The sequence below is a fragment of the Symphalangus syndactylus genome, chromosome 5, assembly GCF_028878055.3.
Source record: "Symphalangus syndactylus isolate Jambi chromosome 5, NHGRI_mSymSyn1-v2.1_pri, whole genome shotgun sequence".
NCBI lineage: Eukaryota > Metazoa > Chordata > Mammalia > Primates > Hylobatidae > Symphalangus > Symphalangus syndactylus.
The window spans coordinates 32,372,592-32,396,874 of NC_072427.2; the positions used below are offsets into that span (position 1 = coordinate 32,372,592).

Sequence of the window (24,283 nt, forward strand, 5' to 3'; positions counted from 1 at the left end):
GACAAGAAAACAAAAAATGAGCAAAATGGCCAAAGGACTCTATAATCAAGAGCCCTTAGACAAGCCCCATTTCTCTGTTCAGTTTCTTCAGTTTTCTCCTCTGTAAAAACAAGGCAGACTCTAGTGCCTAGTGTTTCTTCAGCAATGACATTTGATGCTTTCCTAGAATACCTATCATTTCAGCTCACACAAAGAACTAAGATGTCAACCAAAATTGTCTGCCATAAACACTGTAGAAAATAGCTAAGTGGAGCTGAAGCACCCGAGGCTAGCAGGCTCTAGGATTAGATGGTCCACCCCTGCAACTGCATAGAGACAGAAGAGTCTGTGCACACAGTAGCTGGAGTCCCCTAGCTACTTTCTTCTGGACTACTTGTGCTAACAGGAAAGAGTCCACATAGGAACTGCGATCCTCTTGACTGTCTTTCCCATCCCCCTCCCTGGGGTGGGCTGGTTGCCTTTGAAGTGCTAAGGTTTAGAAATGCCTGGTTAAGCCACAGTTAACAAAATTACAAGGCTGAGGAAAAGCAAAAACTAAAATATGAGCCCGTAAATGACTCAAGAACTTGAAATAGAATTATCTCTATTTGCAAAGAAGGAAACAACTATTTTATACTAAAAAATATATAGGTATTACAAAAATGACACACCTGAATGTAAGAGCAGCAAAATGACCAGAACTTGGCCATGGCTTGTACCTCTTAAGACGGATTCTGAGAAAGAGCACATGCTACCAAAATTTGTACAACAGTAGTTAAGGGCAAACCTTATGTTTTGCCATTAGGAAAACTAGAATGTTCTAGGTGGTGCCTCACAAGGTCTGTATGCTGGTGGAATTTAATCCAATGCCTTTAACTTGTCATCTGCTCTGCAGCTTCAGACACTGTCTTATCATGCCCTCTCTTGGCTCTGGAGGTTCTGATCCTTGCTAATTGACCAGGATGCTGATTTGTTCATTTGCAAGGGAAGGCACATCTGAAAGGGTAACACTGGTGGCAATAATAGTAATGATGGATTTTGTGATTATATTTGCCAGGCATTGTATTGGGTGCTTTCTACACAGCATTTTAATCTCACCATTTTACAGATGGGGCTAATTGGCTTCCGTGAGATCACACAGCTACTAAGAAATAGGGCCAGGATTCTAACCTAGATCCATTTTGATACCAAAGCCTGTAGTCTTTGCACAACATCATGCTATCTTAGTCAAATCACCCAATTACAGTTCAGAAGAGTCCCTGAAAATAGAATCAAGAAAGGCATGAAAGTTTCCTAACCACTTCTTAGGTATTTCTACCTAGACATTTGGGACCAGTCTTTAACATCAGAGAGCTGGAGCCTTCATCTGGGGCTGTAGCTCACAACTCAGCCTGCATTTGTTACTGCATGTTACAACTTCAATTTATTTGCATTTGTAATACTCAGATAATTGTGTAGCCTGATGAGGTTCTAGCGTGATGTGACTTCATTACCTTTATAAGGAATTCCAGACTGAGTTCCCAAATTCTGGAACCCTTTTGGGTTTTTTTGTTACACTCCATACACTGGGTATACTATACTATCATCTGAATCTAATGGGCAGTGAAACATGAAAATCTAAAGGGCAAAGAATCGTAAGCAATAGAATACCTTATAACAACCAACCCATTTGTAGGGAGGGGATTCTTAAGGAATATAGCAGGAGCTGAATAAGCATTATTGTTTGAAACTAGATCCAGGGTTTGTGAGGCAAGCAGCTTCAGCATTAAGACATCTTCACAAAAATCAAACGAAGGGAAAGAACTCAAAACACCAAAAATCTGTTTGGCAAACTAAATACATTCAAGAGGAAATCATGCAGCACCTGCTTAAAGAAAAAGATTTTATAATAAATAATGACAATTTATGTTCACCTTAGACAAATTATGAGTAACAAGAAACTTAGTGACACTTGGGTGCGGTGGCTCATGCTTGTAATCCCAGCACTTTGGGAGGCCGAGGCGGGTGGATCTCCTGAGGTCAGGAGTTCGAGACCAGCTTGGCCAACATAATGAAACCCTATCTCTATTAAAAATACAAAAATTAGCTGGGCATGGTGGCGGATGCCTGTAATCCCAGCTACTTGGGAGGCTGAGGCAGTAGAATGGCTTGAACCTGGGAGGCGAGGTTGCAGTGAGCCGAGATCGTGCCATTGCACACTTCAGCCTGGGCAACAAGAGCGAAACTCTGTATCAAAAAAAAAAAAAAAAAAAAAAAAAAGAAAGTGACAAAACAGCAAAAATGAGGTGTTTTGGCTAAGGAAAACTAACATGATGAAGTAATGGAAAACCAGGTTTGGAAAAATCACTTCTCAAAGCAAATGCAAAACCCAGCTTGAAAGTAGAATCTCATCTCAAGAGCAGAGGTAAGTGCTTATTCCAACAATATTTGAAACTGTGCCAAAGAAATACAGAACACATTTCTGGGAGAAATTTATAGTCATGAGTCTCAAACTTTTTTGTCGCAAGACCCCTTATGAGGCCTTCAGAGAACTTTCGTCTGAGTTACATTTATCTGGTATTTATCATATTAGAAATTAACATGGAATTTAAAAATATTCATTAAAAATAATAAACCCACTTTATGTTAATGTTGAAAACATTTTTATGGAAAATAACTTTTCTAAAACAAAATGTAATGATTTTTGCCAATCTCTTTACTACCTAGTTTAGTAGAAAGTGACTGGATTCTTACATATGCTGCTGCATTCAGTCTGCTGTAATGTGCTGCTTTGGTTGAAGACATGAAGAAAATCTGGCTTCACACAAATTGTAGATGGAGAAGGGAGGGGTATTTTAGAATAGCCTGTTCAGATAACTGTGGATATTCCTTGATATAACACCAAAACTCAACGAGTGAGTTGCTTAAAGTTGCAATATAGAATCAGAAACCATAGCAATAAACTTGTTATAATGTTATATTACAATCTTTTAGCCTATCTTACACTTTTGGATAGCTCTTTATCCACGTATAATTTTGTGGCATTCAGGCATCGGTCATTTGGACAATACTGGTTCACTGAATATACCGTCTTTCAAATATTGACACATTTCATCAGGTAATTACTTATAAAAAAGTAAATCACATTTATTAATAGCACCTTTAGAAAAGTCTTCCGGGTTGGGAAGTTGTGAAGCTCATGTGGCAGATACAAGTTTTTCAAGATTCTAATTTTCTCTTGGAAGCTTAAATTTTATCATTTTCAATAAATACTATCAGTTTTCCTGAAGTGATAGTTCATTTCACTGATTTTTGAGAAAATGTCTGCCAAATACCCAAATCTGAATGACCATAGTCTATTGTTCTCTCACATAATGATGGTATTTTATGAAAAAAGAGGCTAGTTCAAAATACAAATGTCACACAGGTGCATGCCCTTGAGACAGCCATGGTACTGCAGACTGCAGGGTTATTTAGTTAGTTTGTTCTTACTGCGAATGATTGGAACATGATGACTATTAGTACAGTTTGGTGCCACTGCCTGATCTGTATGAGATGACAGCAGCCTCACGATGCCTTTGTGTCAATTCAAATGTTGACACAGTGAAAAAGGCAAGTGATACTATTTCTTTAAATATTAAGAAAAATAATTTTGACCTTGTGGGCCCCCTGGGAAGGGTCTTAGGGAGGGGTTCATGGATCACACTCTGAGAAGCACTGTTCTGTAGTGACACCCAGAATGCAGCTGGAACTCCTCCCTCCCTAATTTCTGAATAGGGAGCTACAATGAGTGTCGACCTCAATTTTAAAAAGTCACCCAACATAGATGTTTTTTAAACTACAAACCTAACAGACTTGACAAACTCCACTGTCAATTTTGGCCACTCATCGTGCACTGCATTGTCATGTTTCCTGTATAACCAACACATCAGCCTACTTACTCCAGGCTGCCGTGGGACACTCTTTGCAGAATCCTTCCCTTGACTTTCACTTGCCCTGGGTGGGCCAGGAATCAGCTGAAGCTCCTGGATGTTTCCATCAGGCACCTGAACGGTTATGTATTGCGCCAGCTTTTGAACACAACTGCAGCAGTGTTCCAGCGCCTGCTCCTTTGACTCTCCACTGAACTGTACTCGAAACAGGCGACTCTTGTCCTGTTTGACAAATCAAAAGTTATCGTGAGAGACCCTCGTCATATAACTATTTACTTTGGGGTCTTCCACTGAGTGTTTGCTTGGCGGAGGAAGAGGTATAGATAAGGGAACAGTCATCTTCACTTATTGATGCAGGCATAGAAAAAGCCAATAATTCATTTTCTTCCCCCTTTTGAGAGTTGTTTATCATACTAAAATTCACTTCCCTCTGGGAAGTGACATCAGCAATAATGGAAAAGCTCATATCATAAAGACAAGGAAGATCACTATACTGATTGCAGATCAGTGTTTTATCATGCTTTGGAATAAAGATTTCATAGCTTCTAATTCCTTAAGTGAAAAATCTGTGAGGATAATAATACAGCATAGTCCTGCTCAACAAAACTTTCCTGAACTGAGTAATACCAAACCAGGTAGATACTATGTTAAACAAGGCAGTGAGCTTAAACAATACTGGGGAAGAGTGACAGGCAGATGCTCAAAGCTAATAGATCTCATGCTAATGATCTGTAGTACCCTTTATCCTTAAAGAGGCCAGACTACCATACAAGTTGCATAGTGAAAGGCTGTCTTTAATTTGCTGTATGAGTCACATCCCTTGGCAAATTAGCAAATGTGGGACAGATGCAATTAAAAAATTTTAAAAATCTGTCAACTACATCAAACTTATTTGATTACAAGTATAAAAACATCTAAGTGTAAAAACATCTAGATTGTAACAATAACATAAAATCATTTTAGAATAGTTTCCCTTTTTTTCTGGTCATCTACTATGCCTAGTTTAGAGGAGTCAACCTACATAAGAGCCTCCCGAAACAGGACTGTATATATTGTATACCTTTCATCAGTTTCTTCTGTAAAGAAATGTAGATGCTAAGCTTAGCAGTGACAGTCCTTTTCCTCATGAAATATATATACCATGTTGCTACCTTGAAAACACTCCTAACTACAGTTAACAAAATTCTGTAAGTTCCTATAAGCAAATAGTCCTTGATTTTCCTGTTCACAATTTACACTATTTAAATAAACCCATCAAGTAAAGCCATATATTTAGATTACAGAAAACTCTTGGCATGGCTAAGATAATGGTAAACTATCATGTTTAGAAGAATAGGCACCACTACCCCTTTTCACTGCCAGTATTTGGTACTCTTTATATTTTAATTCATTTAATTTTTTCCCCTGAATATAAAAGTAATCCATTATTCATTATCTTATCCAACATTGGAAAAAATATGAAGTCATATATATCTGTGGGTGTATAAAAGAATATATACAAACACTCATGTATATTTAATTTCTAAAATTTTAGGTACATAGGTATATATATTTATGAGGTACATGAGATGTTTTGATACAGGCATTCAATGAGTAATAATCACATCATGGAAAATGGGGTATCCATCCCCTCAAGCACTTATCCTTTGTGTTACAAACAATCCAACTATACTCGTATTTAAAAATTTCCATTATCGTCATCCTGTTGTGCTATCAAGTACTAGGTCCTGTTCATTCATTCTTTTTTTGGACCCATTAACCATCCCCACTACCCTTCCCAGCCTCTGGCAACCATCCTTCTACTCTTTATCTCCACGAGTTCAATTGTTTTGATTTTTAGATCCCACAAATAAGTGAGAATGTGATGTTTGTCTTTCTGTGCCTGGTTTATTTCACTTAACATGACCCCCAGGTTCCATCCATGTTGTTGCAAGTAACAAGATCTCATAATTTTTTTTTTTAACTTTTATTCTAAGTTCAAGGGTCCAAGTGCAGGTTTTTTACATAGGTAAACTTGTGTCATGGGAGTTCGTTGTACAGATTATTGCATCACCCAGGTATTAAGCCTAGTACCCATTCATTATTTTTCCTGATCCTCTCCTTCCTCTACCCTCCAAAAGGCCCCAGTGTGTGTTGTTCCCCTCTCTGTATTCATGTGTTCTCATCATTTAGCTCCCACTTATAAGTGAGAACTTGTGGTATTTGGTTTTCTGTTCCTGTGTTAGTTTGCTAGGGATAATGGCCTCCAGCTCCATCCATGTCCCTGCAAAGAATATATCATGTTTTTATGGCTGCATAGTACTCCATGGTGTGTAGGTACCACATTTTCTAGTCTATCACTGATGGGCACTTAGGTTGATTCCATGTCTTTGCTATTGTGAATAGTGCCACAAAGAACATGCATGTGCATGTGTCAATATTACAGAATGATCTATATTGCTTTGATTATATACCAAGTAACGGGCTTGCTGGGTCAGATGGTGTTTTAGGTCTTTGAGGAATTGCCACACTGTCTTCCACAATGGCTGACCTAATTTACGCTCCCACCAACAGTATATAAGCACAACCCGCCAGCATCTGTTTTTTTTTACTTTTTAGTAATAGTCATTCTGACTGGTATGAGGTGGTATCTCACTGGTTTTGATTTGCATGTCTCTAATGATTAGTAATATTGAGCTTTTTTTCATATAGTTGTTGGCTGCATGTATGTCTTACTTTTAAAAAGTGTCTATTCAGGCCAGGCACAGTGACTCATGCCTATAATCCCAGCTCTTTGGGAGTCCAAGGCGGGAGGATCACAAGGGTCAAGAGATCAAGGCCATCCTGGCCAACATGGTGAAGCCCTGTCTCTAGTAAAAATACAAAAATTAGCTGGGCATGGTGGCGCCCACCTGTAGTCCCAGCTATTTGGGAGGCTGAGGCAGAAGAATCACTTGAACCCAGGAGGTGGAGGTTGCAGTGAGCCTACAGCACGCCACTGCACTCCAGCCTGGCAACAGCAAGATTCCATCTCAAAAAGAAAGTGTCTATTCATGTCCTTTTCCCACTTTCTTATGGAGTTGTTTTTTTCTTGTAAATTTTAAGTTCTTTGTAGGTGCTGGATATTAGACCTTTGTCATATGCATAGTTTGCAAAAATGTTCTATTCTATAGCTTTTGTGTTTACTTTGTTGATAGTTTCTTTTGCTGTGCATAGCTCTTTGGTTTAATTAGATCCTATTTTGCTTTATGTTGCAGTTGTTTTTGGCATCTTTGTCACGAAATCTTTGCCTGTGCCTGTGTCCTGGATGGTATTGCCTAGGTTGTCTTCCAGCATTTTTACAGCATTTGGTTTTACATTTAAGTCTTTAATCCATCTTGAATTAATTTTTGTATTTCTGCGTATGGCTAGCCAGTTATACCCATTCTGCGTATGTCTATTTTATGGCTGAATAGTACTCCATTGTGTACAAGTACCACATTTTCTTTGTCCATTTATCTGATGAACACTTAGGTTGCTTCCATATCTTGGCTATAGTGAACAGTGCTGCAACAAACATGGGGGTGCAGATATCCTGATATATTGATTTCCTTTCTTTTGGGTATATATCCAGCAGTAGTATTGCTGGATCATATGGTAGCTCTATTTTTAGTTTTTTGAGGAACGTCCAAACTGTTCTTCATAATGGTTGTACTAATTTACATTCCCACCAACCATTTAAGAGGGTCCCCTTTTCACCACATACCTCTCCTGCATTTGTTATTGCCTGTCTTTTGGATAAAAGCCATTTTAACTGGAGTGAGATGATATCTCATTGTAGTTGTAATTTGCATTTCTCTGATGATCAGTGATGTTGATCACCTTTTCATATACCTGTTTGCCATTTGCTTTTTGAGAAATGTCTATTCAAATCTTTTGCCCATTTTTTAATCAGATTATTAGATTTTTTTTCCCTATTGAGTTGTCTGAGCTCCTTATACATTCTGGTTATTAATCCCTTGTTATATGGGTAGTTTGCAAATATTTTCTCCTCTTCTGTGGGTTGTCTCTTCACTTTGCTGTGCAGAAGCTTTTTAACTTAAAGTGATCCCCTTTGTCCATTTTTGCTTTGGTTGTCTACGCTTGTGGGGTATTACTCAAGAAATTTTTGCCTGGATCAACGTCCTGGAGAGTTTCCTCAATGTTTTCTTGTAGTAGTTTTCATAGTTTGAGGTCTTCGATGTAAGTATTTAATCCATTTTTATTTGATTTTTGTATATGGTGAAAGATAGGAGTCTTGTTTCATCCTCCTGCACATAGATATCAGTTTCCCAGAACTCTTTTTTTTTTTTTCCTGAGACAGAGTTTTGCTCTCGTTGCCCAGGCTGGAGTGCAATGACACAATCTCAGCTCACCGCAACCTCCACTTCCCGGGTTCAAGCGATTCTCCTGCCTCAGCAATTTCCCAGAACTCTTTATTGAAGAGACTGTCTTTTCCCTCAGGTTATGTTCTTGGCACCTTTATCGAAAATGAGTTTACTGATAAATATATTTTTATAGGTTATATATATATATTGTGTGTGTGTATATATAATACATTGCTGTTCTATAACATAATTTTTAATTTAACATCAAATATATAAAAATAGAAGTACACCTCATTACTTTCAATGGCTGAAGAGTATTCCTTTATTTAACTGGCCCCCTATGGATGAACATTTAGGTTATTTCCAGCCTTTGTTCCTATATAAACCACAAAGCTTTAACAAGCACTCTTATACATACATCTTTGTGTATACATGCCTAAAAGCAGACTTGCTGGGTCAAAGGATGTGTGTAATTCATATTTTGGTACATAATGCCTAACTCCCCTGTGGCAGGACAGGGCTGATTTACTCCCACCAAGAATCTGTGTGCCCATTTCCCTCCAACACTGAAGATTATGTTTTTAAATTTTTGTCAACATACTAAGTTAACATAGTTTTTTAAAAATTTCATTTCTTTGATTACAAGTGAGGTTGACTATCTTTCTTATGCTTATTGGTCATTTGTATTTTTTCTTTTAGTGTATTACCCATTCATGCCCTTAGCCATTTTCCTCTTGGATGGATAATCCCCAAATTATCAAGAGTCATTGAAAGCTAAACTTCCCTGAGGAAGGGAAAAGAACTGATAGGAGACCTATACATTCAGTCTATAATACTACTATGAATCTTCTTTTGTGAAATTAAACTGATTTCTTGTTTACAGTTACTTAGCTGTTTCCAACAGACTCTATATGAAGACATCTATATGATTAGCTATTAGGATTCTGCGATTCACCTTCTGACAGTGACATCAGCAACTGTACTTCATAGCTAGCTTTAAAAAGCTGTACGCACAAGCAGACACTAAGCATACAAGCAGGGCAAAAACCTGAGACCAGTTATATAAGTCTACAGGTATCTATATGTGAATGTATATAATAATCAGTTTGGATAGCTAGGGGTTTTTGGAGTATAATTCCAAAAATGCAACAGAGTAGGTTACATGTCTAATAGCCTAACTGAAGTCTTGTTCCATGTTTGCTTCTGTAAAAATTTTAGAATTTGAGCTTATCATCTAAAGCCAGAAATACCACTTCAATGCATGTGGATCAAAGATAAAACCCAGGTACATCAGGAAAAATCTGAAAATTAGTTGTATCTCCATCCTATAACCTCAATGCCATAGGTTAACATAATGGAAAACTTTCCACTGGGTTAACCAGAGGGACTGCTAAAGACTGAAAAGTCTTGATGAGATTTATTTTTATGCCATAATTAAAAGTCAGAAAGAGCTTCTTGCTGTGAAGTGAAAAGTTCTCAAGTATACCAACAATCACGAACTTCGCCAAATATACAGTCTCTAGTTTCTATCACCTAAGAAGATGGGCTCATAATTACTGTATCTGAAGTGGTGGCTTACATGTAAAGTTGCACCTACCCTCCTTCAGAACACTTAATTTCAAGTTATAACAACTAATACAGACTCAAGGAAGCAAATTTAAGGATAAGTGCTCATCTCTTTTCACTTATCTACGTGTACTCACAAAGGGATTAGGCCTACTAAGTGCTGGCTCACAGGTATGAATAGCATCTCCATACAGAGATGCTTAGGCCACAGGCTCCACAGCAGGTGTTCCAAGGCATCATCACGCCCTGGAAAATGTGGAGCCCAGTTAACACGACATAGCCAAGGAGACACTAGAGGCCTCATAAAAACCCAGTGGGTTTTCCCGCTGGTTTTAGATTCGTCACCCAGATCAGTACGAAATTTTCCATTACCACTAAGACCCCAACTGAAGCAGTTTTCCCTACCACTAATTGTGAATTCCTCTACTATAGAAAATGTGGAAGTACAGAAAAAGGTCTTAACCAGAGAAGGTACTTCAGCATTTTATTTGATTCTTTGCTTTGAAACTAAAAGGCAATACTCAAAGCCTTCGCTAGACGAAATCATTTAAAAAACTCCTCAGTGAGTTACTGGGAGTGAGAAGTAAAGAGGACAGTGGTTGTTTGGGTTTCCTTCTTTGAGCCAAAGTGCCCTTAAGATAAGTAATTATATGTCTACTGTTAGCCCATTAGCCAGAACCTATTTGTTCAGAATTGCTAGAAAAAGGGAAGCCTACCTTATAAGTAGGCAGAATTTATTCAACCTGCTTATTTCAGTTCAGAGAGAAAAGAAATATAATGTTTACTACTCACAGAATTTATATTAAATTGCTATAAAAGGAGTGAAAATTTTACTTCTTCCATTTGTCAATTAAATAATAGTGTTTTGGCATAATACTTGAAAACTAAAAGTTATCCAAGCCAAGAAGCACCAGAGATACTCTTTGCCAGGTAGGGCAAAAGAAGAATCTGTTGGTTCAATGTCAAAATATTACATCAAGTCAATAGATCAAAGGAGGAAAACACCAATTATCTTAATACTTGTCAAAAAGCATTTGATAAAATGATATGTAATCCTGACAAAGGTATTAAATAAACTATAATTGAAAGAGAATCTCCCTTACATGATAAAGAATATCCGACCATTAGCTAGGCATGGTGGCATACTCCTGTGGTCCTAACTACTCAGGAGGATGGGGCGGGAGGATTGCTTGAGCCCTGAAGGTTGAGGCTGCAGTGAGCAGAGATCACAACACTGTGCTCCAGCCTGGGTGACAGAGTTAGACTCTTCTCAAAAAAAATGTCTAAACACTACTTCCCATGCAAGTCAGGAAGACATCAAAGATACTATAACCCTATGATTACAGCATTCTGGGAGATCTAGACAATTCGGTAAGGTGGGGAAAGTAATAAAAAATATAAATCATTGGAAAGAAATACAATTGTCTGTAAATTATAAAAACACTTTCCTAGAAATTAAAAAAACAAACAGTTAATAAAAGTTTAGTAAGGAGGTTAAATTTAAACTAATTCAGAAAAAAATCCAATAATAACTAGCTGAAAATATATTTGGGATAAAGAATACCGTTTACAGCTACGCATGATGGCTCACACCTGTAATCTCAGCACTTTGGGAGGCAGAGGCGGGCAGATCACCTGAGGTCGGGAGTTTGAGACCAGCCTGACCAACATGGAGAAACCCCATCTCTCCTAAATATACAAAATTAGCTGGGCGTGGTGGCGCATGCCTGTAATCCCAGCTACTCAGGAGGCTGAGGCAGGAGAATCACTTGAACCTGGGAGGAGGTTGCAGTGAGCTGAGATCGCGCCATTGCACTCCAGCCTGGGCAACAAGAGCGAAACTCCGTCTCAAAAAAAAAAAAAAAACCATTCACAGTAACAGGCAAATGCTTCCCAGTTTTAAATGTTTAAAAAGTCTGTGCATACAGTATATACACAAATATATAAAATTATATAGCTACACAAATTATACAGAGTTTGAAGAAGAGAAAAACTAGGCAAAAGAAGTAGGTGATTCACAGAAGAAATACAAATGTTACATTACCATTCTCATCGGTTTTAACAAGAAATGCAAATTAAAGGAATATGCTCATTTCTGCCTGTCAAATTAGAAAGTAGTTTTTTTTGTTGTTGTTTTTTTTTTTTTTTGAGACGGAGTCTCGCTGTCGCCCAGGCTGGAGTGCAGTGGCGCGATTTCGGCTCACTGCAGGCTCCGCCCCCCGGGGTTCACGCCATTCTCCTGCCTCAGCCTCTGGAGTAGCTGGGACTACAGGCGCCCGCCACCTCACCCGGCTAATTTTTTGTATTTTTAGTAGAGACGGGGTTTCACCGTGTTAGCCAGGATGGTCTGGATCTCCTGACCTCGTGATCCACCTGCCTCGGCCTCCCAAAGTGCTGGGATTACAGGCGGGAGCCACCGCGCCCAGCCAGAAACTAGTTTTTGAATTTAAATTGTATCACCATGTTGGAGAGGATTTGGATAAATGAACATTCTTACACATTGCCAGTACAGTAGAAGCAGGGACAACCTATCAGGAGGCAAATTTATAAAATAAAATTAAAAAAAAAGTGTGTACTTCTAGGACTTCTATCTGAAGAACCCTGTAAATAAATCCTTATGAAAATCTGAACATTTTTATAATAGTGAAAAATTAGCAATGAGTTAAACCCTAGTGCATCCAAACAATAACATGCTACCAAGCCATTATGAGTGTTTTCTTTCAGAGACTATCTAATGACTTGGTATAATGTTCCTGATAAAAAGAACAGGATACAAAGTACTACAATCCCCATTTTATAAATTATCTATATGGTGGACACTCAATTAGCACAAGCCAATCCACGAGAGGGGCTGGAAACGTCAAATGCCCATTTTCCTAATCTTTGCAGTTTGGGACAGCCATATTACACTGGTCCATGACATAAGCAGGCATCTTCTGGGGGTTGTGGGTGGTGGAGAGCTATATAGGAAAGTGGATGCTTTCCTTATAAAAGGGCCAGGTGATGCTGACCTTCCTTCAGTGGAAATACAGTAGAGCTGCAGCAACCATTCTGCACCCAAGAGGGAGAGGCCGGAATTACCGAGATGCCAACTTGGACACTGTTGAGTTGCTGGAGGATGCTAGCAAGGGCCTATTTCTAGATTTCTTTTTCTTTTTTTTTTTTTTTTTTTTTTGAGATGGAGTTTTGCTCTGTCGCCCGTGCTGGAGTGTGGTGGTGCGATCTTGGCTTACTGCAACCTCTGCCTCCTAGGTTCAAGCAATTCTCTCGCCTCAGCTTCCCAAGTTGCTGGGATTACAGGCACCTACCACCACCCCTGGCTAATTTTTGTATTTTTAGTAAAGATGGGGTTTCACCATGTTGTCCAGGCTGGTCTTGAACTCCTGACTTCAGGTGATCCACCCGTCTTGGCCTCCCAAAATGCTGGGATTACAGGCATGAGCTACCATGCCCAGCCTAGATTTCCTTTTAAGTGAAAAAAAAGAAATCTGGTTTTTAGGCCATTATAGCTGATTTTTCTCTTACATGCATCTGAACACAATCCTGATACAGTATATATGCTTAGTAAAACCTTCAGAATATTAATAATTATTTTTCAGTGGTCAAATTATGGTTGACTTTTATTTTGCTCTTTGTAGTTAGTTTAAAATTTTAGTAATAATTTATATTTAGAAAAATTTAAAACTCAAATATCAAACATACAGCATGGTATAACTTTTTCAGAGATCTATACATTCATTCAGTATGATATGGTCTGGAGCTAAGTCCAAAGATCAAAGGGCAGCCTGGTTCTCTGATAGCTAGTCATAACATGGGCTATTGGCTTAAGTCACTTTCCTTATATGGGAAACAAAATAGGGGTTCTGAACATTTTGGAGTGTGTGCTCCAGATCCCTGCGGCAATCTGGTAAGCCAGTGGACCCCTTCTCCGAACAATGTTTTTAATCACACAAAATGCACAAGTTTACAAAGAAACCAATTATACTGAATTAGTTTATTAAAATATTAAGGCACTAATTTGTGAACTAATATATATGCTTCTTTATTAATGTATTGGATAATAAAGATCTAGTAGGAGGACTAATAAACACCTTAATTTTGAGGTAGTGATGAGCATAAACATTTGAGATGTCAGAAACAACTGAAATGTGATATGAAAATATCTGTGATTTCCATTAGTGAGAAGGTCTAAAACTACTGTGGTCTGCTGGCCTTACATTCATAGTGGAAGGAAATGGTAAATTTCAATTAGAGGTCAGTGGAAATCCATGGAAGTTCCTGGACCCTGAATTCTATGGAGACTCTGGGGTCTGTGTACCCCAGGTTAATACCCCTCCACTAGATAATTGTCTAACTCTCAGAGTCTGAGTCCCTCAAAAATTACTATCGTTCACTTAAATTTCAATATTATCTACTCCGTGAACGTTAACAGATTGGTTTTCATAGTTATTTTTGAAGGAAAATGATCCAGGTGATTAATATGAATGTTTCTTTGATGAGGATCATTCTTTACACTTAATACAGCTAGAAAGCAAGTAAAATGGAAATTTTTTAATATTAAAAAGAGAAAAAATGAAAATACATATTCACTGAATCATTTGAAGATATACACCTTTTTAAACATCCAAATAGCAAGACAAATGATGTACTCCACTTCCGATTTGTGCTTGGGGGATAGAGAATGGCTGCACAGCTCCATCAGATGCATATTGATAAATCCATCAGAGCCTGACTCCTTAGCAATGTCCTCCTGCTAATGAGGCTTCTGCCTCTCTACAGTCCTTGTTTCATGTTTTGCTCATAGTACAAACCTTTCTTAAACATTTGTATTCTTCCCAGTACCCGTCACCTACCAAGAGATGCCCCCAAACACCTCCCCAACATACACACATAGAAGATGAGAAGAGTATGATCATTAGCTTAAATCTTGCCTTTATCGTTGTTCCAAACAACAGACAATCCACGCGTCTTACAATCTTCAACCAGTCCTTGCTACCAATGAGTGAAAACCCTTCCTGAAATAAAATTAAGCAAAAATCAGCAACAGAAGCAAAAATATGAAGAATAGCTACGGCTGCAGCTACTTCCTGTTAGAAAGTTGTATATTTATGTATTGTGTAACTCAAACATAGTAGCAATGACTCAATAAAACCAGTTGCCAGGGATGACCCTTATACTAAGTCCTCAATGTCCTGGTGCTTCTCCTGCATGAGGAACATACGACAACTTTTTTTCTTAATCTTTTTATGTTGAAAATCAATACAATACTAAAGATAGTTAAGTGTCCATAGTCATATTTGATATAAAATGCCTTTCTATGCCTCTAGGATTTGCCAAAATATTTTATATTCCCCCAAATCAAGGGTTCCATTATACTGATTTATTAACTTATCTGGCACGTCTCTAACTCCATAGTAAGATTTCTCTTCACAAGAATCTTATTTTCATATTCCTATGAATGGAAAATTTAAAGCAGTTTGCTTTTGGATACTGTATGTTTACTTCTTCATTTCCATCTGAAAAAACAAAAAAGGGCAAAGGGGGCAGTAGAGGGCACACAAGTCTCAAATGAGGGACAACAGTTGGATCCATACAGTGAAAAGATAAACTTTCTCTGCCATTTACTAATAAAGTCAGTGGAATGAACTATCTGATGATTATGGCAGCTCTTAAGCGCCAGTTATGTTGTCAGTGGTTTCCTCAGTTAAGCAACCCATTGAGTTAGAATATGTTTAACATACAGTAAAACCAATCCAAGAGATTACTGACAATATGCAAAAACTGCATGCAAACTGCCAGTCTACCCTTAAATACTAGTCCACCACAGCCAGGGAAGGCTGCTGGAGTAATCTGAGAAATCCCCAACTCTTAAAAAAACATAAGAAAATGTAGTCCCTTATCCATTTGAACCCTCACAAAATCCCTCTACCTAAATCTCAGTATGGTGAAAGTTGCAACTTTCATAGAAATTTACAACCTGGGAAACAGTGCGGGTTAATTCTTTGATGCTTTCATTTAAAAAAAAAAAAAAAAAAAAAAAAATGGCCAGGCGTGGTAGCGGGCGCCTGTAGTCCCAGCTACTTGGGAGGCTGATGCAGGAGAATGACGTGAACCCAGGAGGTGGAGGTTGCAGTGAGCCGAGATTGTACCACTGCACTCCAGCCTGGGGGACAGAGCGAGATTCCGTCTCAAAAAAAAAAGTCAGTTCTGAAATGCTACCTCTAAGCATTTTATCAATGGCAGGTTTTTTTCCCAAATGGAAAAAGAAGTTAGACAAACCATTTATGATTTCTTCTTAAAACCCTCTCAGAATTAGCAAAAAGAAATGTTGATTATTACATCCAAAAATACAGTTAATTGTAGTTTCAAGTGGCAATATATGAGGAAACTGGCACTCACACACATTGCTGGTGGAAGTGCAAATTGGTACAATGCTAATGGAGGGCAATTTGGCAATATCAAAATTACAAATGTATTTACATTTGGACCCAGCAATCCCAATGCCAGGAATTCATTTTACAGATCAACCTGCACATGTATGAAGTGATGCATGGAGAAGGGTAAGCGTTTCTGTTTTTTTTTTTTTTTTTAACAGAAGATTGGAAACAACTCAAGTATGCATCAAAGGTGGATTGGTTAAGTAAATTGTGGTACTCTATACAATGGAATACTATACAGGTGTAAAAAGTAGTAACTGTTATATATCAGCACTGTCCAGTAGAAATAGAATTTGAGCTGGGCGCAGTGGCTCACTCCTGTAATCCCAGCACTTTGGGAGGCCGAGGCGGGTGGATCATGAAGTCAGGAGATCGAGACCATCTTGGCTAACATGGTGAAACCCCATCTCTAGTAAAAATACAAAAAATTAGCCGGGCACGATGGCGGGCGCCTGTAGTCCCAGCTACTTGGGAGGCTGAGGCAGGAGAATGGCATGAACCCGGGAGGCAGAGCTTGCAGTGAGCCGAGATAAGCACCACTGCAGTCTGGCCTGGGTGAAAGAGCGAGCCTCCGTCTAAAAAAAAAAAAAAGAATTTGAGCCACATATGTAATTTAAAGTTCTCTAGTATCACTTTTAAAAAGAGATAAATTGGCAGAATTGGTTTTAGTATTTTGTTTAACCAACTATATCAAAAAACATTGAACAAATTGATGACTAGATTGTAAACAATGTAAAACATTAATGAGACAGTTTGCTTTTTTTTTTTTTTTTTTTTTTTTTTTGAGATGGAGTCTTGCTCTGTCGCCCAGGCCAGAGTGCAGTGGCGCAATCTCGGCTCACTGCAAGCTCCGCCTCCCGGGTTCACGCCATTCTCCTGCCTCAGCCTCTCCGAGTAGCTGGGACTACAGGCGCCCGCCACCATGCCCGGCTAATTTTTTGTATTTTTTAGTAGAGACGGGGTTTCACCGTGGTCTCAATCTCCTGATCTCGTGATCCGCCCGCCTTGGCCTCCCAAAGTGCTGGGATTACAAGCGTGAGCCATCGCGCCCGGCCTACAGTTTGCATTTTTTTAATACTGTCTTTGAAATCCAGTGTGTGTTTTACACTTATACCACATCTCAATTTGGATGTTGGATTTTCAATGGTTAAAGTGAAATGTAGTCCTACTAAAACAATGAAGTTGAGATTAATAGGAAAATATTGTTCACTGCTTTCATTTTTTAAATCTAAATTTAAATTAAATTTAAAATTCCATTTTTAGTTGCACCTGCCACATTTCAAGTGCTCCACAGCCACATATGACTCCTACTGACTTTCTTGGACAGTGCAGCTCTATATAAACTGAACTCTAACACGTATTGTTAGGCAAAAAAGCAAGCTACATAACAATGTCCATCATATGGTACTTTTTTAATAAGAGAGAACATAACAATGTGTATTCTTTACATAAAGAACTGGAGGACTAATACACAAGAGGCTAATAAAAATGTTACCTGCAAGGAGTGAAGGCGAACAGTGCAGATGGGGCAGGGGTGGGAATAAAAGCTTTCTCTATGCCTTTTTTACATTGCTCTGATTTTTGAGCTGTGTAAGCTTCTTATGCATGTATGAGAAAATTTGTGCAAACATTTGTGCTGGACAACATTGTTGCGTAATGTTATGCTTAATGCTTATGTTATGCATAATGCTTAAATCTATGCTGGACAACACTGTGCTTATAGTTAACAATACTGTACTGAACACTTAAAATGAGGGTACATTTCATGTCGCGTGTTTTTTTACCACAATTTTTAAAAGGCATGAAACAGCATAGCCTGTCTGAGAACCTGCAAGGAGACCACTGTCGCTGGAGTTGATGGGGGAATACCCCCACTACAATATGGCATGAACTCAAGGAAGAGGCAGAAGCAGGACCTGAGAAGGGGTGTGCCCTTTCTCCTCAACAGCAACTCTTAGTTGAGCTGCTTGCTTTATGGCTCTTCATCAATTTGTTCAAACCGTTTTGCCATGGAGTTTCCTGTATCTCTTCTGCCTCTTCCCCCTAATTTTTTTGCCTAATTAACCTCTGATCATTGTTCACTTCTTGCCTAGTCTCTCAAGTAGGTGACTCTGTTGTACTTTCCCTTAACATTCCACTTTCTCTCACAGCATTTATCATTGTGTCTGTGTGTTTATAGTGATTTCCTTAATGTCTATTTTTTCACTAGACTATAAGCCCCATGAGGGAAGGGGCTAAGTTCGTTTTGCTCGCTAATGAATATATAGCACCTATTATAGTGCTTAACACTAGAAGGTGCTTCAATAAGTTTATTGAGTGAATAAATGAAACTCTTTATTACAATTAATTAAAAGACTATCTGTTGGGTACTATGCTCACTACCTGGGTGATGGGATCATTTGTATCCCAAACCTCAGCATCACACAATATATTCAGGTAACAAACCTGCACATGTACCCCTGAATCTAAAATGAAAATTGAAATTATTTTTTAAAATTAATTAGACTATTTCATGCCAGGACCAGTATCATTTCTTGGGAGCAGTGATGGCCACAAATCTATTACCTATCCAGTGATATACAACATCTTACTTTTATTTGACTTACGCTAATGTTCAAAATTCAGAAAGAGTTCTTTCCTCTTAATGCTGAGATTTAGGAAAGAAGCCTGTGTGTCTAACCACTTGCCATACATAAAGTTCAATAACTGATCTGCCTTGCTGTGAAAATCCACCTGTTTGAATCTCTTTAAGGCTTATCCATCTAGAGAATTCAGTTTGGCTCAACTGATAGCTTCTCTGTAGCTTTTCCTGACTTTCTCACAATTAAGTGACCTGCTCTGTGTTCTCATAGCATGCTGTGCTTACTGCCATTAAACACGTGGTTAACATCACTGAGCTCCTACCATAGCTGGCCACCGTGCTAGGGGATAAAATATAAGACACAGAATCTGTCCAAGAGTAGGGGGAAATGTGCCAATCACCCAGGGAGCTTCTGCTACTGGAGCTTTGGATACTGTTCCCCCACCAGGTCAAGAATCACTGCCAAAGGAAGTTACTGTTAACTGATGAGAGTCTGTCATAACCCAGGAAAGTGCTGAGGCAGAAAAATTGAGGTTCAGAATTGATGGCACTGGGTGGGATGGGAAAGAGTGGAGAACTCTAGGAAATGCTAATTCACCATCAGACAAAAGAACAAGAGCCAATACCAAGAATGAATGTCCAGGACAGAGTAATGTGGAAGCTAAGAGGGGTGAAGAGTTTCCAGCAGAGAAACTTGTCAATGGTGTCAGGTGATGCACAGGGATGGAGTAGAAATAAGGGCTGTCAAATCTGCATGGAGTCTAGCAGCAGGAGATGCTGTGCCCTGCAATGGCTGGCTGTTGCTTCTACCCTGCCTTCTTTTTGTAGCCCCTACACCTCACTGCAAACTTCATGAGATCAAGAACTGGGGTACGTTCATCTTTGTGCCCAGCATGTCTGTTGAATGAAAGAGGGCCAAATTCTGGCACACGGTTGACATCCCCATTTCCTCCTAACACACTGTGACCCATCCCTTAATTTGCCCAGTTCTGGCACAGCCTCCCTGAAGGGAAGTGGCCAATATGCCACCAAGATGGGGCGCCACACTACACTTCATATAATCTCAAGCTTTGGTTTTCATGCATTATAAATTATGAAGTGCGTTTCTAAATTGTGGTCATCCATGCACTCCGTGGCCCCTGTTATCATACATAATGAAGACTTGCCAAAGAGATAAAAAGGAAGCCATCAAGGGAAGGGAGAAAAGTACCTAAGAAAATGGATGCAGAGATAAGATGTACACAATCCGAAGTCCAAAGATGATGGGAAAAACTACCTGGGCCCTTAACCCTACTGAGTCTGTTTCCCTTGCTGTTGACTCTACCATTGAGCTAGTTCCGTTAGTACCTTAGACACCCCTCAGTTCTGACTTCACCTACCAGTTTGGGCAAGGAAGCCAGGAGAATATCATGGGGTGTCACTGGCATTTAGCTAGGTAAATTAGCTTTAAAATCTTCCCGTTATGATTTTGTAAATGCTTTGAAGAAAACAGCATTTTATTTTTATGAAAATGACAATTATAAATGTTCACACCTGCTATAAAAACCCTGATTCAGAGGAAAACAGCATAGGAGAATAAGGCTACAAAAATAACTTGATGACTAATCATTTGACAATGCACCTTGTCCCCAAGCCCAGAACACCAAAAGGTCTTCTTGATGAATGTGAGAAGGTGTTTTGGTGCCAGGTGATTTATTTAAAACTTAGACCCTGGCCTAAGCTTCAGGGTTGTGTTTCTGACTCATTATCTTGGAGCTCAGTTTGTGAGGATCAAATTTCACTGAAAACAGAAAAAAAAAAATCCATGATAAGAGAATTGCTACAAATATGAAGACAACAATGTGAAGAGGGAAAACAAAGCAAAAGACTGGGATTTCTAAAATTACATTTTTTTTCTGGAGACAGGGTTTTGCTCTGTTGCCAAGGATGGAGTGCAGTGGTACGATGATAACTCACTGCAGCCTTGATCTCCTGGACTCAAGCAATCCGCCCACCTCAGCCTCCTGAATAGCTGGGACCATAGGCATGCACCACCATGCCCAGCTAATTTTAAATTTTTTTGTAGAGATGGGGTCTCGCTATGTTGTACAGGCTGGTCTCAAGCAGTCTTCCAGCCTGGGCCTCCCAAAGTGATGGGATTATAGGCATAAGCTACCACACCCAGGCAAAAATTAAATTTTCAACAATCATAACCAGTTGTTAGGTTAAGCTAATAATTAAGGTATTAAGCTAACAAATGGGAATAATAAGATAGAAATAATTTGTAGCTGGTTTGATTAGATTTTGGTCTTAGATTTGAATATGGATACTTCTGCAATATTCAGAAACATACAATATTGTGCTAGGAGAAGAAATACCTGCCTTACTTCAAAGTGCCTATTCCACACTTAAACAATATCATGTCTCAGACTGAGACAGCTCAAACTAAGATGCCCATTCTATAACTTACTTTATTTTGGAGTTATATTTTTCCTGATTTATAAAAGCTATATAACCAGTTTGGTTTCATGCTGAACTATAGGCTATTTGGAAGGAGTAAAGTAAATAAAAATAAATAACGTCAACAAAAAAGGATGACTGTGTTTTACAATTTTTATCATCTAGAAATCATGGTATGCCATGAAAAGTCATTATATTGGTTCCAGAAGTATGTACCAGATTACGTGCTATGTCCTATAACTGACACTACAGATCAAAGTCAAATGGTCCCTGCCCTCAAGGAGCTGGGAGTCTAGGGGAAATTAAACAAATAACCACCCAACAATAATCAATGTGGTAAGTTCCATGATTCTACAGAAGCACAGAAAAGAGGCATTCGATTACTAGGTCCAGTGGAAATGGCCTTTGAACTGATTTTTAAACTTATTTTGAAATAACTGATTTATTTTAAACTCTAAGTTTTCAAACATTCAAAGCTAGAGAAAATAGTAAAACAGTGTGATGAGCCATCACACTACGTACCCATCTTCCAGTCACAATTTTCATAACATGGCCAATCTTATTTTACTTACATCCACACTCAATAACTCCCATCTCCCTGGATTATTCTGAAGCAAATCCAAGTATCTGTATATATTTCAGAATCTATCTCTAAAAAGCTAAGGACCGGCCGGGCACAGTGGCTCACGCCTGTAATCCCAGCACTTTGGGAGGCCAAGGCGGGCGGATCACGAGGTCAGGAAATCGAGACCATCCTGGCTATCATGGTGAAACCCTGTCTCTACTAAAAAAATACAAAAAATTAGCTGGGCGTGGTGGCGGGCGCCTGTAGTCCCAGCTACTCAGGAGGCTGAGGCAGGAGAATGGCATGAACTTGGCAGGCCGAGCTTGCAGTGAGCCGAGAACACGCCACTGCACTCTAGCCTGAGCGACAGAGCGAGACTCTGTCTCCAAAAAATAAAATAAATAAATAATAAAAATAAAAAGCTAAGGACCTCTTAAAATATAATCACAAAATTATCACACCTTTAAAAATTAACAATTCCTTAATATCATCAAATATCTTTGTTGCTGTTCACATTTTCCTGATGATCTTGGTTTTTAAACATTGTGTTTTGAATAGGGATCCAAATAAGGTCCACATATTGTGATACTTGATTGTTATGTCTCTTAAGTCTTACTGATTTTTCCTTTCATCCTTTTTCTTGGAATTTTTTTGTTAAAGAAACCGGGTCATTAGTCCTCTAGATTAGGGATTGACAATTTTTTTGTTAAGGGCCAGTGAGTAAATATTTTGGCATTTTGATTGTACAGACTCCTGCACCTACTCAACTCTGCCCTTGTAGCATGAAAGCCTCCACAGACAATACATAATGAGCATGGCTGTGTTCCAACAAAACCTTTTTATGAACGCTGCAATTTTTATGATTCACAAAATATTCTTCTGAATTTTTTCAACCATTTAATAATGTAAAAACTATTCTTGGCTCAAAAGCCATACAAAAACAGGCAATGGGCCAGATATGTCCCACGCATTGTGTGCTAACCCCTGCCCTAAAGTCCCCTCACTAAATTTTGTTTTTGTATCTCCATGGTGTGTTTTAATATGTAACTCTGTCTTATAATTCTCAAAAAGTGGTAGATCAAGAAGCTTGCATATTCAGGTTGGATTTTTTTTTCTGAGATTTTATAAGATTACTTCCTAAGTGACAGGTATTTGATTCCATAGTAGGTACATAATGGTTTTTTATTCTTTTTGTGATATTAGCAGCCATTGATAATCACTGCCTACACTCATTAATTCATCTGGGGTTGCAAAATGGTGATTTTTAAATTTTTTCATTCATTCTTTATGAGACGGAATACATCTCAAAAGAGGAATTTTGCCTCATCAACTATTTTGTTATACCAGGTAAAAATAGGAAAGGTGGGATAAATGCTCACCTCATTTCTTGTATTTGTCAGCTTTCAAAATAATGAGGTGGTTCTCTAGTATCCTCCAAAGATTACAATGAGAGTTTTTTTTTAAAAAGTGTCATTTGGAACTTACAAATTTAAATATATTTGCTATTTCGATCCTTTGCAGTTACTGATCTTTACATTGCCTCTCTTTAGCTATGAGGACCTTTTCAAGTTGGCCCTGTCCTTTTGATATAGCCTTAGTAATCTCAAGGTATCAGAAGCTGAGCTGCCTTTTTTTTTTCCTGTATAGATAACGACATCACACAGGTCTTCAAGCTGTCAGTGATTCAGCTCCATCCACTCATATTTGGAAGGTCACAGGAATGCCTAGTCATCTAGTTTTAGTTGTAGATGTTATCCACGGGTCTTTGGTTTTGCAGCCCTGTTTGAACTGTCTATTTTTATGGGGAGATGTGAGAAAATACAAAAGCTATGATGTCATTTCTGACCAACAGGGAATAAGAGGGTCAAAATTTATACTCCTATTATAAACAACTAGAAAACTAGACAAAACTATTGGAAGCAACTATTTTCAGACAGTAGAAAATAGACAGTACAGGACTGTGATATCTGATAAAAGGGAGACAAAGTGAGCCCTACCATCACCCAGGCTTTCTTCCTAAAATTAATTTCCAGACTTTGGCACAGAGAATGGAAATCCAAACAGAGCTTGCAATCCCAGTGAGTTAAGAAGAAAGAGATGGGAGGTCAGGTAGGCCAAGATGCTGCAGTTTTCAGGGCAGGGCACTTAAGAGACGAAGACAATACAGAGGAAGAGCTTTAGAAACCTGTATATGTGTTCCTTGACTCTCTGGCTGAATAGCTATCTGTACATATGCAGAATGAAATACCATAAGACTGAGCAAGAACAACTTCTGGAAAAATAAGAATCACCAGGAAATGTAAGTCAAACAGTCCTAGAATTCCACAGGTCTGGGAATGTTTAAGTTACAACTAGCTAGAGTAGAGAGACTTCATTGAATACACAGGACATTCAGTAGAAAACACACATGAGGGCCAGATGCGGTGGCTTACACCTATGGTCCCAGTACTTTGGAAGCCCAAGATGGGAGGATTGCTTGA

The 24,283-nt window shown here is 38.7% G+C and overlaps 1 protein-coding gene and 1 long non-coding RNA gene across 4 annotated transcripts in view; one reads left to right on the plus strand and one right to left on the minus strand.

Annotated features, from left to right (window-relative positions):
• REC114 (REC114 meiotic recombination protein) overlaps nucleotides 1-24,283 on the minus strand; it is a 108,385-nt gene that overhangs the window by 5,330 nt on the left and 78,772 nt on the right. For 2 of the 3 annotated variants that reach the window (XM_055277859.2, XM_055277861.2), the window contains exons 3-4: nucleotides 14,713-14,796; nucleotides 3,900-4,112 (exon numbers count right to left, since the gene is read on the minus strand). In XM_055277859.2, the coding sequence (XP_055133834.1) occupies nucleotides 3,900-4,112; nucleotides 14,713-14,796 (297 nt within the window). The remainder of the gene's footprint in view (nucleotides 1-3,899; nucleotides 4,113-14,712; nucleotides 14,797-24,283) is intronic. The other variant, XM_055277860.2, reaches the window with a different exon arrangement.
• Nucleotides 1-24,283, plus strand: part of LOC129482289 (uncharacterized) — a 42,177-nt gene that overhangs the window by 4,748 nt on the left and 13,146 nt on the right. The window lies entirely within an intron of this gene.